The sequence below is a fragment of the Sitophilus oryzae genome, unplaced genomic scaffold (genome assembly GCF_002938485.1).
Source record: "Sitophilus oryzae breed Bouriz unplaced genomic scaffold, Soryzae_2.0 scaffold_637_pilon_pilon, whole genome shotgun sequence".
Taxonomy (NCBI): Eukaryota; Metazoa; Arthropoda; class Insecta; order Coleoptera; family Curculionidae; genus Sitophilus; species Sitophilus oryzae.
The window spans coordinates 159,126-176,757 of NW_022147237.1; the positions used below are offsets into that span (position 1 = coordinate 159,126).

At 33.6% G+C, this 17,632-nt stretch overlaps 1 protein-coding gene across 1 annotated transcript in view; it reads left to right on the top strand.

Moving 5' to 3' along the window:
• LOC115887754 (pyrethroid hydrolase Ces2a-like) overlaps window positions 1-17,632 on the top strand; it is a 79,959-nt gene that overhangs the window by 18,452 nt on the left and 43,875 nt on the right. The window contains exons 4-5 of the mRNA XM_030907241.1: window positions 14,467-14,621; window positions 14,689-14,864. Of these exons, the coding sequence (XP_030763101.1) occupies window positions 14,467-14,621; window positions 14,689-14,864 (331 nt within the window). The remainder of the gene's footprint in view (window positions 1-14,466; window positions 14,622-14,688; window positions 14,865-17,632) is intronic.

Below are 17,632 nucleotides of genomic sequence, written 5' to 3' on the forward strand. Positions count from 1 at the left end.
ACTAATGTCTTTGGTATCACCGATCGAGTGATAATCTTCTTTGGCTTCCATTTTCAACTTATCCTGGTCAATTGCTTTTGACGATGCTACTGCTTGATAATTTTAGACTTTTTTCTTCACTCCCTCTCACACTCTTTTGCAGCTTTTCAGGCTTAACTAGCTTTACCTGGTTTCTCCTCCATTTAAACGGCTTCGGTTTCAAATCTATCAAGTCCCTGCTCGGGCAAATTTTGTAACAGTCTTTTTTCTAGAGAGCTATTACTAACGCCGAGCAGTCGATCTTTTGCTTCTCGGGCGCCACCCTCAAAATTTATAGTGTTTGAGAGACCACTACTGCCAGTACGTGTAGCTTTTCTACAGTGGAGAATCCAGGGAAATGGGGTGAAAGCCAGTTAAAGTCGAATATATCCCATAACGAAGTTTATTTAAATAAATTAAATATGAATACAATATATTCAAGTTCAACGTACTCGAATTCAAATATGAAAAGAAATATTAAAACATGAAATATAGCAAAATCGAACAAAAATAAATTAAATCAGACTATCCAGATATAGGTCAAATACCTCAGGAAAATAAATTAAGTCAGTTAATTACAATAGCAAATAATTAATTTCACAGTATCTAAATTCAAACCTGTGAAGAAATATTATAACAGAAAATATAGCAAAATCGATCAAAAATAAATTATATCAATCCATAAAGAAATAGGTCAGATACCCTAGAAAAAAAGAAATGAAGCCAATTAATTACAATAGCAAATAATTAAGCTCACAGTATCTAGATTCAAATATGTAAAAAAAAATTATTATAATATCAAATAAAATAGAAATTATAATTAAATTGAAATAAGTAAAGAAATATTATAACATAAAATAAAATAGAAAGTTTAATTAAATTCAAATCTGTAAAGAAATTTTATAACATAAAATAAAATAGAAACATTACTGTGCTGAAACTAAAATTTGCGATTACTAAAATTCTGATGGGGTATCTGGCGGTTAAAAAAATAGAAAGAAGGCGATTACCTTTTTTTCTGAAGAAAATCGGTATCGGAACAAGACGAATCGGTCTGGTCTGGATCGCCTACAGCAGCCCGGAATTCGGTCCCACTAATTATTCACGGTCAGGTAGTATTTAAAAAAAAGAAACTTAAACGCTCGGTTTTTAACTATTTATACTCAGAAATCAGAAATACGGTTTATACTTATTTAAAATCAAATCTCTAGGACCACGATTTATACTTAATCACTACCAAAAACGGAGATACGGTACTTTTACTTATTTAAACTCAAAAAATCAATTTTTTACAGCATCGCTGATGAAAAAACGGATCAGAATCGGCTTAAACTCACGAGGTTTACTTAATAAAATTCACCGGAACTCAGTCCCAGCAGGGAGACGAAGACGTCTCTTAAATAATCTTTCCCGTCGGGAACCACGAACCACGTACGGCTACCATCGTTCTACGACCCATCAAAATTCCTTACAGTACAAAAAAACGATTTTTACCCGTCGATTCTACAAAAACCATCTGCTGTTTGTACCAAAAAAAAACTTCAACGTATCTATGCAAATCGACGAAATATTTAACACAATTTTAGCAGCAAATAATTTTTAGCATTAAAAATATTTTTCGGTTTTAGACTATCATAACAGTTCTAAAAATAAAAATAAACCATACTAAGCCTATCTAAGAATTATTTGTTACCCTAATCCTTCAAAACAAATGAACATATCAAATTCTACTTATATACAGTATGGTTCATAAATCCACAAACGCTATCCGTTCTGGTGATTAAAAAAACAAATATTTAAATATTTTACAATTCAAATATTAACAAAAAAAAATAAAAAGTTATGTCCCAAGGCAGCTTCGAACCCTGGCTCCTCGGTGTACCAGCGAAATACTTTCGCGCCGCGTTATCCTGCCGTGCTCGATTTATGCTCACGCCTAGCTTTAACAGATTAAATAAAAAAAAATATAGGGACTTCATTACAACAGGATACTTCGGTTTTCGAACCTTTAGGTTAGAGTCCTCATTTTCGAAATAGATTCCCATAATTTCGAGGTATTCAGTTATAATTTCTGAGACTTTTTCCAGTGATTGTGTTTGGATGGTTAGTGCCCAGACGTCCACATAGCCAATCTATATTGATGTAGTTTTCGGCATATCTGCAATATACATATAGGCTCAACAACACAGACGCCAGTACCAATCCTTGCGGCAGACCATACTTAAAATTTCTGGTTGTGCTGATTTTTGATCCCATTAATACTTGAAATACTTTGTCATTAAGCATGTTCTCTATTAATCTCTGAGTTTACAAGGAAGGATCATTCCCTCCCTCCAGAGAGTATCATAAGCTGCTGACAGATCAATTAATACTGCAGAGTTCCTTAGTTTTCTTTGAAAACCGACTTCGATGTAAGTAGTGAGGAATAATACTTGGTCGGTACCGCTAAGTTGTGGTCTGAAACCGGCTTGTTCAACTGGGATGTCTAAGTATAGCTAGGCTTATTCTATTATATTTGTATCAATGAACTGCCACACCATCCTGACATACCAGTTGGAATTCACTAAGACTTCAGACCATCCTATTTAAGAGAAGCAAGTGTGAGCTCTTTCAAAGTTGCAGTTGTGTTACTGCTTTGATTTCCAATTTCATTCACTTCAGTTCAATAGTCTTCAACTTGGCAGTCAGCAAAAAAGAGACTCTAAAGAACTGGCTCTTTTTTTTGCTCTCATTTGCTAGGCCATTGTTGATGGATTTTACATATCCATTTGTTGCAGCTAACTGGGTTTTCCTGTCATAACTTCTAGAATATAAGTAATACCCCACTAATGATTTGCTAGTTTTGCATGTGTAATGTTCAATCAAGAATGATGAAAAAATAGATAGTACCAGCTTTTATCAAATTTATCAAAAATTAAGTCTTATAAATCTTTGCCATTTTCGAATTACCAAAAAAATTACTTTCTCAATTTGCGACGATTAAAAAATATATTGCCGAAAGTTTTTGATTGCATTTTAAAAATTGGCTTACTATTTAATAACAAATTTATTAATAATTGTTGAATATTTTTAAGGTGTACTTTTTCAAAATTCAAAAATTCAAAATTCTTTATTCATGTTAAATTACCATTAAGGTTTGCAATCGTCAATGCTATCAAGCCTTGTAAGATACAAAGTAAAATGAAATAAATATGTAAAGCATATACAGGGTCCGGCAATACTGCGTCGGGCATCTGTAGCTCCTAAAATAAAAAACTTGAGAATTTTGTTTAAGTGAAAATCTAAAGTATGTACCAGGATGTATTTCCGGAAAATATTTTAACTTCTATAGGATGGCTCAAAAACGTGTGAGTGGATCTGGCTGACTTTTTTTAAATGGAACGCCGTGTATATTATTGCATTTTTGGCTTTTTTTCAGATCACTTTACATAATCCTAATATATGAGTAAACCTATTTCAATAGTTTCAGAGATATTAAAAAATAAATGAAAAATATATATTTTTTAACCCTTCTTAAAAAAAATATTAAAAATACAAGAACCGTTCTGAAATCAAAACTATATTAGATATTTACTTTAGATGATCTGTTCTTACTTTGCTATAAATATGGTAATCGTAAATCTTACAGAATGTTCAATATTTTATGCCAAACTTTCAAAAATATAAAATAATTTTAGTTCGTTTTTTTAAATGGAACACCCTGTATATTATTTTTTTATTTGATGGAGAATTAAAAAATGAACATTTTTTGTAATTAAAGTATTTCAAAATTTTCGATAGTTTTCCGGATACACGCAGTATTATTTCATATGGCGCTTTCAATGGTAAAATACGAGAGAAAAATCATTGGGTGTGGCTTTGATAAAAATTTACTGTGGAAAATGCCATATGAAATACAAAACCGGGAATATTTACGAAACCGTTAAAAATTTTGAAATACTCTAAATGCAAAAATTGTTTATTTTTTAATTCTCCATCTTTTGAAAAAATAATATACAGGGTGTTCCATTTAAAAAAACAAAGAAAATTTATTTTATATTATAGAAAGTTTGGCGTAGAATTTTGAACATCCTGTATGATTTACGATTTCCATATTTATAGCAAAGTAAGTACAGATCATCTAAAGTAAATATCTAATACAGTTTTGATTTCAGGACAGTTCTTGTATTATTAATAATTCTTTTAAGAAAGGCTGAAAAATATATAATTTTTATTTATTTATTAATATCTCTAAAATTATCGAAATATATTTACTCATGTCTTAGGTTTATGTAAAGTGATCTGAAAGGAAGCCAGAAATGCAATAATATACAGGGTGTTCAATTTAAAAAAAATCATCCCGATCCACTCATACTTTTTTGAGCCACCCTATAGAAGTTAAAATATTTTCCTGAAATACATACTAGTACGTACTTTAGGTATGCACTTAAACAAAACTCCCAAGTTTTTTATTCTAGGAGCTACAGATGCCCGACGCACTATTGCCGGACCCTGTATAATAAAAACAGAACATTACAGTTAAAATTAACACATTAACATTCACAAATCACAAACATATTAAAAGATATCTTAGCCAGAGAAATTGAAAGAAAGGTACTCGGGTTCCGAGTAGAACGCATTTTCTGTTAAAAATGTCAATTTAATTTTGAAATCCTTGTTTGATAAATTCTTAAAATATTCAGGCAGTTTGTAGAATTTGACAGACCAATACCCAGGACCATCCTGACACTCCTTAGACGCCAGTAGTCTGTTACAATATTATTCTTGTTTTGTGTATTATAGTCATGAACTTCGCTGTGAGTTGTGCATGGGTCTATGTTGTTCCTTAAATCTAGTAGGTTGCAATATAAAGAGATGACAATGCCAGTATTCTCAGAAACCGGAAAGCGGTCCGACAGTCCTCTCTGTGCCCAAGACCGGCCAGCAGCTTTTTTTAGCCCTTCTCTGTAATCTAAAAACCCTGTGGGTTGCAGCTGAGTGACTCCATACTTGTATGGCATATGGAATATGACTATGGATAAAGGCGAAGTAAGCGAGCTTCATTGTGTTTTGCGACACATTGTTAGCTAAATTTCGCAAAAGGAAAAGGCTGCTGCCCAGACTTCCAAAAACCCTTTCAACGTGCCCGCCCCAATGAAGCCTCTTATCCAGACAAACCCCGAGGAATTTTAAAATAATTTAATTGTTTCTCATAGAGAATATTATTTGCTTGTTTTTTTTTCTGTATTTAGCACCAACTTGTTTGCATGAAACCAATCACTAGCCCTCAACCGCGCTCTCCAGGAAACCTCCAAAGATTCTTCGAGTGTTTCACTTTTACAGGCTATTGTAGTGTCGTCTGTGAACAAAGTAAAACCTGCTGAAGCCTCACTTGCTGGTAAATCATTTATATAAATTAGGAAGAGAACCGGATGTATGGAGCCCTGTGGAACCCCAATGTTTTAACAGTCTCCACAGACTCCACACACCCCACCCTTACCTTTTGACACCTATTTTCTAAGTAAGATCCCAGCAGTTCCACACTCTTTGGCGAAAAATTATACGCTCTAATTTTTTTTAGGAGGATACCATCGTCCATACAGTCGAAGGCCTTGCTCAGGTCACAGAACAAAACTATATCGAATTTCTTAAAATTGATAGTCTCCAAGATATCCGAGACTAGAGCCGAGACTGCTTGGCCTGTGTTTCTGTTTTTTCTAAACCCAAATTGGAATTCATTAAAAAGATTCTGGTCCTCAAAAAAGTTTACGATTCTATTTACCATACAACGCTCAACAATTTTAGAAAAGATAGGTAAGATAGAGATAAGTCTGTAGTTGGATGGCAGACTCTTATCTCCTTTCTTGTAGATTGGAATAATTGTACCTTTTTTTAAAACGGATGGAAAAATATTTTCATAAGATAATGTTTTTTATTGATTTTAATATTCTAACGTTAATACCAGCAGAATCCCGACTTATTTTGTTTTTTAAACAATTTATAGTGTCTCTGGTCTCATTGCTAGTAACCTCTGTAAACTCAAAACTAGCATGGGGGCGCACTATATTAGCAAGGTTATCCAATGGGTTTGAATCCGAAACTGGGATTTCATGGACCAGATCAAGAACAACATTAGCAAAATAATGATTGAAAATATCCGGAGTTATAGTACAACAGGTTTCAAGTGTAAGCTTACTTGTACTTTCGCCATTTTGAGAATTTATTATATTCCAAGCACTTCTTGCTGGATTAGTAGAATTGGATATCAAATTGTTATTAAATTTAATGTTTGCTTTACGTATTTTCTGGTTATACATTTTTTTACAGTTCTTTAGTTCTTTACGAACATCGATATTGTGTTGTTGTTTCAGCTCCTCAAGAAAATGAATAAAATCTCTTTTAGCTCTTAATTCACCATTAATGCATTGTTGTAAGCCTGATTTGAGTTAACAGTAAATAACTTTTCTGGAAAGGAACTGGGGTAGGCATTGTTTATAACATCCATGAATTTATTAAATTTAGAATCTATACTCATGTTGCTCTGACCAGTGATATCCCAGGATACTTGTTCTAAAAGATTGTAAAATAGATTAATACCCCTTTGTGTTAATGATCTACATACCCTTTTTTCCGGTCCAGTTCCCGATTGCGCCCCATCGAAGGAGATCCCAACCAACTGTCCATGTTACTGTCAACTGTTATGGTCAGCCAAAGCCATCTCTACTACCCGAACAGAACCCAAAATAACGTTATCGCTTAAAACAACATTGTCCAAACAAGAGGTACCTCGAGTTGGTCCATGTATTACATGCTGAAGCCCAGAACTGAGGGTGAGTTCTAGAAAACGAGTTGCTTGTGTGCTGGTTGACCCAAAGTGAACATTAAAGTCTCTAGCAAGGATTATTCTTTTCTTTTTATCAATTTTTGTTCAAATTCCCTCTAGAGTATCCAAGAAGGTGTCAAAACTCCCAGAAGGTGATCGGTACATTGATATTACAATTATTACAGTTGAGGGTTGGAACCTTTGGTGTTACAAGCAAAATAAAACACTAAATCACCACAATACACCAAAACATTTTTTACTTTTATACTGGACGCGCGTTTCGCTAACCATGTTAGCATCATCAGCAGATGATTATAATTGTGCTAACATGGTTAGCGAAAGTGTATTGTGGTGATTTAGTATTTTATTTTGTCTATTACAATTATGTTACAGTCCACAAAGTCTACACTGAAAAATTCAATGCATTTGTCGATACTACACAATAAATTACATTTTGAGAGATTAAGATTCTTATTATTTACAATAAATATAGCACTGCCACCCCCCATTCTTTTACTTATACAAGAGTAACTCACTAACTTGTATTCCTGAACACTAATTGTGTTTATTTCGTGTTCTGATAGCCAGTGCTCCGAAATACATACATCAATATTTTTATCAGTTAGATAACCCTCTAGCTAACCTAACCTAACCTAACCAATTTTGTTTTTTAATGAACGTATATTAATATATAGTACACTTAATGCCTTACACTCACGTCTAAGTTTACATGTTATTTCTCCAGTTGTTTTAAAGTGGTGGGATGAAAAAAGCGGTTGACATATGTGCAAGTAGGCCATAGTATAGGCGACATGGCAGCTGAAAGCTTGCTCTCATTGACAGTAACTTTATACGATGAATAATATTTAGGAAACTTTGAGTTTAGTGGTTCCACCTGTACCTCTGAAAAAAATGGCTTTAGAAAATCACTCATATCATCAAGAGTTGTGTCGGGATATAATTATAAACATGTAAAAAGGCTACCTTGATAAGCGGTTTTAGGCATGCGAGATTTTTGGAATTGCAGCCAATAATAATGTAATTATCGTCGAGATGATTACGCGATGTATTCTGATTTATAGGCGACCCAGTGTTAGCGCGGGAACGAGACCCTAGGGAATACCGGCGCGTCCTACTCTTGATGGTTGCTTCGGTAAACCCCGCTGGCCGCTCGGAATCGTTGGCGATGATTTTGGGTTTGCTCACCGACTGCTCCCCGCGCATCCCCGCTCTTTAGGTGCTGCTGAGGAATGTAGAGTGTTTGCTACAGCATGCTCGAACTCGGGGCTACCTGAGCCTAATTTACCATAATCGAAGTCTACTATGAGCGGGGCTCCAACTGCAGCCACGATTTCTGGCGCATGGGTAATGTTCGTGCCAGTTTATGTATTGCTGTCACTGCAAACATTAACCTTACTTTCCTGGCCGGCCTTGAATAGCGTTATTATAGTATTTAAATATTGTACAGACCTTTCTCTGGCGGCAGATTTCTGGCGGCGGAAACCTCGATTTGAGTAACTATTAAATCAGTCTGGGTTTTTACAGGTTATACAGTCCAACTTTAACCTTTAGGAGGTCGCGCTTTATTTGTTACACGAAAGGTCGCGCGCTGACGCATGCTAAATTCAACAGGTCTTAAGCGTTGCTAGTTGCTAGGGTTAGGGTGAAGACATAAAATAATATGATAATCAAAATAACAATTTTTTATTAGCTTCATTACAAATAGCAAATATAAACATAAAATATATAACAAACGCAAAAAACAAATTAATAAATATTATTCAAAATCAAAAATAATTAATAATAATGAAAAAATTAATCCAAATAACAGTGATTACAGAATATTTGTGTGTGCTCAAAACATACCAAATTGTGACACTGTGCAAAGAGCCGTTACTCTTTGTAGACCAACAAAAAACACACCAACTCGTTAGTTGGTGTGTTTTTCCGCCTATAATAATTCTGTATAGTAGTGTCGATTCTCTGGTAATACTATCTGAAATTTATTTGTCAGTATCAGAATTTATTTTGGGCCCTTGCCTCTTTATATAATATGCACTTCTCTTCCTTTTCATCGTCATGTTCAGTAGTTAGTTAATTCGTCATCTTCGTTCATACGATTATGATATATAAAATACCCCCCTAAAAAGAGTTCCTAGCTGGTAAAGAAGTACGACATGGGAATGCAAAATAGCACCACTAGAATAAATCTTCCGTCAACTGGACTGGACCAACAAAGGATTAAAAATAGATGAAGAATATCTTAACCATCTAAGATTCCCTGATGACATAGTCTTAATTGCAAATAGACCTGAAGAACTAAAAGCACAAATTAATGAACTAAATACAGCCAGCAATAAAGTAGGTCTCAAAATGAATTTAGCAAAAAATAATGTACAACTAGCTAGTAGACAGAACACTGGAAATGGTAGAAAAATATATATCGATGAAATGAAAGGAAAAAGGTTCTAAGCGACAATTTATTGGTTTTATATCAGAGCGATTTTTATTTCTTTTTTTTTGAAAATAATTCATAACTATTAATGTCATTTATAAATTTGGTAACTGCAAGCGATATGTTAGGTTTTGGGTTATTCTTTTTATCATCTTTGCTTCAAATAATCAATATTTCATTATGACGCCGAGATAAGGTCGGTTAAGCAAATTAGTCATTAAAACAAATTCAAGTATAAAGACTTAAATCGAATAATTAGAAATTACAAATTGATGTAAAAAGTCTTAACCGCCAATAAGACCTCGTATTAGTAGCAGGTAATATAAGTTAAGTGTCCAGTGAAAAACGGATAGCAAGACAAAAAAAACGGGATAACTATCATACAACAAATTGACAATATCCTATGTAGATAACTAACCGCATGTCTATAAACAAATCAGGGATTTAAAAAGGGGCTAAATAAGTTTTGCTGTATTTATTTCAAAGGTATTACAAAAATATTTTGAATCTTACCTTAACATGGCAAAAGATACAGAATACACGACAATTACTTTCTCAGTTTCAAGCCTTAAAACTGGAGAAACAAACTAATAATAAACAAAATAAACTTTTAATCTTTGGTAAAGGCATTTAAGGCTAAAAATGTACAGCAAAAATACCAAAAAAAACGTCATTGAAAAACAAAACGTTACTGTAACAAACCAATAATGGGTAAACGAAAAAAAACTTTTCACGTTTGGAAAATGTATTCATCCTCAATGTCTGTTTCAGCCAATGTATCCCTTACGTTACTAGCAGTAGGAATGTTGACATATTCGTTGTGAAAAAGAGCAGGAATCACATTATTCGTACATAATTTAAGTAAGTCATTATATTTTAGCTTTGATATGGGAATAGCGGATTTATAACAACTTGTTGGAGTTACTTTTACTTTCTGAACTTCAATTTCAACGCTTGGTGCTTCCGTATCCATAGAGTTTTTAATTATTATTTTATTAGGATATTTCTTTTTAAATGTGCATACACGGATTTTGCTTATTTTTCCTGAGAGATTTCCTTTAAAATATTTGTCTGCTAGCGTATCCCACTTATTAAAATCCTTATAGGTCAAATATTGCACTTTGTAGGGCCTTGGATTCTGTCTTGCTGTTTCGAAAACTGTGTACCACTGGGAAGGAGCCCATATTATAGAATGTTTTGTATGTCTCTCAATTACAGCATGAACTGAATCGACGGGCATATATGTATGTCCGGTGAGTAAGAAGTTTATTTGGATAATTTCAATACATTTGCAATTTTGTAGGGTCGCATGTATCATAGCTAGAATCGTCCGGTTTCTGTTTTGCCCAGGACAGCAGTCACAATACAAGAGTAAACGAGTAACAGACTCGCGTTCGTCAGCCATGCTAATATAAGTGTGTAAAATAGTTGCCATTTCATTGGCTCCTCGTTTCCCATTTACTTCGTCCCAGTAGTAGCAAAATACCTCACTTGTGTCACTCTCATAAAATGTAAGGTTATACACCGAAAGCTTTCGCGAATAGTATAGAAGCATACTTTCGCCTTTGGGCGTATTCAGCACCTTCTGTAAATCGAAACTGACACATAGAGTTCCAGGTTCACTTTTGAAAATATTCTGGTGTGCTTTAAAGCGGTTGTTGGAATGCTCTTTTTCGGCTAAATGCTTTATCTTGGCTTGCTGCATATCTGCATCAGTGATATCTGACCTCTCGAATCGGAGACATTGGAGACACTTATCCTTTTTAGGTATATGGAATCCAATATTGTAATCTGTGTTAAAAATATTCCTAAACACTCTCTCCCCAACAACGTCGATTCCTTGAGTAATGTGGGCCTTTTTGTATATTTGATATAAATTAGACAATTTTTTAAACTCCTGCGGCAAATAAACACGATTTGAATCTTTTCGAGCATAGTGGGAGGGAATGGCGGGAAGGGATTTAATGAAGTTATGTACTGCAACCTTGGTGGTTTCTTTGGTTTTGTTTGGTGGAATGCTTTTTTCCTCGCATATCTTCTTTCGCAGAGCCAAATGATGCGTTACTTATTGTATAGTAAATAAATTTTTGTGACACATCCAACGTACTAGCTAAGAATTGAAGGCACACTTCGCGTTTGCCTTCACCTTCGTTTATAAAATACTTAAAGGTTGACTGTCGCTTTTCTGATCCGGTAGATCTTTTTTTTTTAACTGGTAATTTCTGCGTCAAGCCGACTATCCAGTCTTTTCGGCGTTCTGAAGAAAGATTCCAAAAATGATCAAAAATCATTTTTCTTTTATCTTCAGTCACAATTTCACAGTTGTTGCCACATTTTTTACCAGTGCATGGATTCGGCTTTAGTTTTTTTTGCAGGAACTAAAGTTCCGTCGTTTTTTGTGTATTCCTGGCCGGATTGTCTGGCTTTCTTTTTCATTGTCCTTTTATTCTTTTTTCTAATAACACTACCCAATTCTCCAATAATACATTCCGTCTTCTCATTATCTGTTTTTTGATTCCCATCTTTTTGCTTCTTTTTCTTTTTCTGCTTCTTTTCCATATGCTCATAAGTACTTTTTTAGTATCTAGACGAAGAATCAGATTCCCCTTCCCACAAATCCGAAGTGATTTCTTTTTTATAATTGTTGAAGGACCAGGACTGTTTGAATTATCGTTTGTTTCAGAGAGGCTTTGTTCACTATGAAGGAATGAACTACTAGCGGGTTGATTTGTTAGCAATTCTGGTAAATTATTTGAGATAACCGGTTCTGGTATATTTGTGGATGGAGGAGCATAATCAGTCATTTCTGTGATAGAATATTCTATTTCACCAAACTGTTCAACATCAATTTGTTGGTGATCCATAAGCACTGCTGTCAGCCCCTGAAAAGAAAATGTAAACTAAAATACCTTCAGGTATTATTTCACAATACCTCTACCTTATCATCATCAGTTTGTTCTTGTTGTGTAGATATTACTATACTCTCGCAAATTAAAGCAGGTGAACATGTTTCTTCAGGAGTTTCCTGAAACCCCAAGTGAAAATAATATTATTTCTATGAATTTATGCACTTTATTTAATACGTTGTTTTTATTAACAAATGCAATCATAATTACCTTGTAATTGTCGATTACCTCCAAAAGGTTTTTGCGAATTTTCTCTTTGCTTTCGCATGGTATTGCTGAGCGTTTGGCTAAATCTACTAACATTTTTCCTCTAGTGTTATCCATTATTTTCTAAAAACACACTATTTATTAGAAAAACTAAACCTTTATCAAAAAAATGGTTAAATTTGCTTTAAAAAAAAACAATAATTTGCCTGTTAGAATAACAATATGCCAGGGCCAAAATTTACCCTTCTCCTTTACCTTTTCTTTGTAAAATAACAAGTAATTATAAAATTTTTATATTTATAAATTTCCTTAGTAAAAGGTACCCGATAACGCTTGCCAGACTTCTTGTAACCGGGTGATCCATTATAATAATGTTACCCGTTTTTTGGCTTTTGAAACGTAACGTTTTTGTTACGTCCAACGTTTTTACTGAGATACGCGATTAACGGAATGTTTGTAATATTTTGGGGTACAAAATCATAAATTACTGTTGGCAACAATGTTATATCGGTATCGGAACTCTAAACACAGCGATTTTAATATTGTAACTAGTGAAGCGTGTAAATATTGTGATTTAGCAAATAAACGAATACCCAAATAATAAAATATACTATACTAATTATAGTTACCTGATTCACTTCACTTCAGCCGAAAGATTTGTCAAGTATTTTCGAAAATTCGTTGTGACAACATTAACCTACCATTTCAACTAGCATACTAAGCGACTAAGCGGACTAAGCTATCGTTCTTTAATTACGTCAGAACAACGAAGGTAGGGATATCCAAGCGACAGTCCCGAACTCACACCTTCAATACTGCAAGAATGTCTTAACGGGCCCATGATTCTTTTAAGATTAAAATAGCTTAATAGCCAAATAAAATAGCTTAAAATTCACTAAGCTAGGAATTACTCTCGGGTAAAACAGGATAAGCGCCATGTTGTTCGAATTTTTAATTGAAGTACAATTACTTAAGTAGTTTTACTTTCTTGTCACTATAAAGGAAGAACAGTTTAAGTGCATAATTTTTGAATAATATAGTTGAGGTAAAATAGGATAAACGCCACATATAAAAGAATTTCAGCACTTTAAATAGGTTTAAGGGTATATTTTTACTGGGTAGGTAGGCTAAGTAACACTATATTGAAATACGGCAAAATAATGGTCGCTTGGTAAAGAAAAGTTCAGATTCTCTTCAAAATTAATGGTTGACTTAAGAGACATAAAAATAATCGTATCAATCTCAAAAGTAGTCCAATAACGCAGAAAAAAAGTGGAACTTAGTAGTGTTTATAAGTCATTTTCCTTTCAAGCATCGATATATTTGGGGCAACTAATACACAGTTCGAGATCTCTACTACCAGAAATCAAAACAAAAAAATTAAGTTAGCATGGAGTACTTATGGAAGAAACTTAATCATATTCAAATCTAAAATGCGACTTCATTTAAAGAAGAAAACATTCCATCAATGTGTATTACCAGTCATGACCTGTGCGTGCGAAATCTGGACACTTTTAACTTTTTATAGAACATTATAAGAAAACTACAACGGTCGCATAACGCTCAATATGACGAAATATGCTGGAAATAACCACGAGGAATTAACAGATCTAGAAGAACAAATTTTGAGATAGGACCATGATATTAGGAAATTACAGTGATAGCTTAGGACCGCATAGCCAGCAATACACAACAATGAGCCAAATTACAAAGAGAGTATCTAAATATGTGAGGGATGCTACACCATAATTGTTGAATACCCTGAATATGGTGATGATGATGATGATAATGATGAATGTTTCAAAATCATCTACTTCATTAGATCTTGATTGTTCCTCAACATCCAAAAACAAAATATTTCTAAAATGTTCGTGAAGCGATTGAGACTATTCGTATCTTTTAGCACACACGCATCACAAAGATATCTAAATAAAATTTCGTGTGGGGTATTAAAATGATCCAGGCCAATACTAGAGGGCTAAATATAAAAGTATTGCTACTTTCTATTATATCGACATTATTCAACAATAAATAAAATCCAACAATCAACTCCTAAAAATATAAATTAATTTTTATAGTTCAACGCCAATCTTCCTGTTATGGTTTGGATATATGGTGGAACATTAGTTAGTGGATCATCAGCTTACCGAAACGGGGGACCTGATTATCTCCTAGACGAAGACATAATTTTTGTCTCATTTAATTACAGGCTGGGTGTATTTGGATTTCTAAGGTACAATAAACTCTTTTATCTTTAATTTGATATTTAACGCTTATAGTTACTTTAAAAATTTGAATAGTACTGAAGACAACGCAGCAACAGGGAATTGGGGATTAAAAGACCAGCTACTAGCGCTTAAATGGGTTCAAACCAACATTAAACACTTTGGTGGAGATTCAAATAAAGTAACAATATTTGGAGAGAGTGCTGGAGCTGCATCTATATCATATATAATAGATAGCAAGTTATCAAAAGGTAATGTAACTTTCTATAATCGTTAATTAAAAATTGATAAAAAAAAATAAGATAAAAATCGTTTTTTAAATATCGTTTAACGTTTTAAATCAGTGTTTTGTTTACTATTATCGCTCTATCAAAAATGATTATTAGTACATTACAAATACGTATATCTTCTATGGCATGATATTTTTCAACTTCATCGTGATGACGGTAGTGTCAAACATCAGGTGGGGTTTATACGAAATAATTATGGATTAGTTTATAGGAATAGGATAGAAGTGAAATATATCAAATACCTCATTGAAGATTATTGGTAAGTGTATACCTAGTAAAAATAAATTTGTCCTCTGTAACTTTTAATTGTATTCCTGCCATGGAACAATTACAATGCCAATTAGTAATATGTTATCAGTGTAGTATATGTATCAGTTAAAAAAACGACATTTGGTATGCTAGTTTATGACATAAATTAAGATTGAATGACGTATTCAATTGTTTTCGATCACTTCCTGTTTCACTGGAAATGACTACAACTTTTGATTTTTAAATGGCACTCTAGGTATTTTTTACCTTATTCGATAGAAAATAACACTCTTAATAGAATGACATATTATATAATATGTCAACTTTTTAACATTTTCGCATATTTTTCAAATTATAGCGTGCGGTATATAACGAAAATTTAATTCGAAATACCAAGTGTGTGGTATCAAATTATTCGTAAAAAAATGCTTTTTCCAAATATGCTAATGAGCCACCCTCGTTCCATTTGAAAAAATTGAGATAGGATTAAAAATACGATTTGAGCATCTTCTAACAGGCCAGGACAAGACACTAAAACATTAGACGATCAAATCTATTTTTCCACCTCTCCTTGATTAAGAATTAGTATTTTTAACATAGCCATGGCACTCTAGATTGAATTTTAAAATACGATTTTTTATTAAACAATAATGTCAAAAGTTGACACATGATATGTCATTCTATTCAGAAACAAGCCGAATAAAGTAAAAAATACCGAAAGTGCCATTTAAAAATCAAAAGTTGTAGTTATTGCCGGTAAAACATGAAGTGTCCAAAAACACTTGAATACGTCAATCAATCCTAATTTATGTCATATACTAACATACCAAATCTCGTTTTTTATCTGAAGCAATAAAAAGTTAATAAGTTACACTTTTGAGACGCACCTTGTATAAATAATTTAGATAGGCTGATTGTTTTAAAACAAAAATAAAAACAAAAACAAAGAGGATATTATCGAGAAACAGCCAGAAGAACAGGCGGGTTTTCGAGCTGGACGATCAACTGTGGACAATGCTTTTACCCTCAAAATCACTCTAGAGAAAAGAATACAGCGTAGCAGAAACACAGGTTGCTTTCATAGAATTGGAAAAAGCTTACGATCGTATACCTATCTTCAAACTATGGAAGGAGATGAAAAACTTATTTAAGAGATTTATCCAATGTTGATTCGGGCTACACAGACCTATTATAAAAATAACTCTGCACGAATTAAGTTAGGAAATGAGGTTACCAACTGTTTAAACGCAGCAAAAGAAGAAAGACAAGGATGCTGCTTATTTCCTACACTCTTTAAAATCTATTTGGACAGAGCTCTGAACAAAATTAATTTAGTTTGTAAAGAAGACGATTATCTGGTTGTTTCATTTCTCGCTAATAACCGGAACACAAACATATTTGCGTCATACAAAAAATGCTACTCAGTGACGAAGCCAAGGTGTTCGATCTGAAAAGATACCTTTCTTTGAGAATGAATACATTCGTACTAAATGAGAATGGTATCAATCGAAAAGTTAAGTCTAGTTATTGAAGTTCTCGAGATTTCGGACTTGCAATTTGCTGGTCACAGCCTCAGATACCAATAATTCCAAATTGACAGCGACGGTTAAAATAATCAATGTTTTTTACAAAGAATTTGTATTATCTTTTATGTAATCTTTTTAAAAATTGTATTTTTTAATTTTTTAACTAAAATACCAATTTATAGGTATTCCAATCCTATAGTATTAACCCATGGCAATATCGCTATAAATTATTAGTCCTAAAACATTTTAAAACAAAAATACCAAAATTTTCCCCACATATTACCCAAATCTAGCCTGTCCAAAAAAAAATACTATTGGAAAACTTTAAAATTTCGAGAAAGCAGACTGGCACGTAAAATGCCAAGAATTGACTAAAATACATGTTATCCATTGCGCATATGGAAATTTTCGCCTCTCAACTATTGGTCGTTTTTTGATACTAATAATAAAATCGTTTTAATTTTTTACTAATTGTGTCAATTCGTACTTATTCATTAAACCATAAGGTTAGGTTAGGTTAGGTACTTATTCATTAAACCCTAAGATTAGGTTATACATTTCTTACTTGGAAAATATGTAATTAATCATCCCCCCGATGGTATCTCCACCTTGGCGTTGGTGGTGGGGCTTGCGTACTTCTAAGATCCTGAGAGCTATGTCGTCAGCAGCCATGTTACTAGTATTGTCTTTGACTAGGAGTGAGTGACGCAGTGACGCAGTGAGAGCAGTGACCACTGAGGCCGCGAGGGCCTATTGTGGCTCAGTTTCTACAAGCTCTAATTTACAAGAGCGTCAAAGTTCATCCTCAAGACCCAGCCTCTTAATATAGGCCGTTATGTCTGAGGGCGATATGTCTCCTAGGTCTGATAGGTCTAGCATGGGTTTGCCAAACATCTCAAACCTGGTCCTGCTCCCAGCAGGGGCAGGTACACATAACGTGCTTCATTGTTTCAT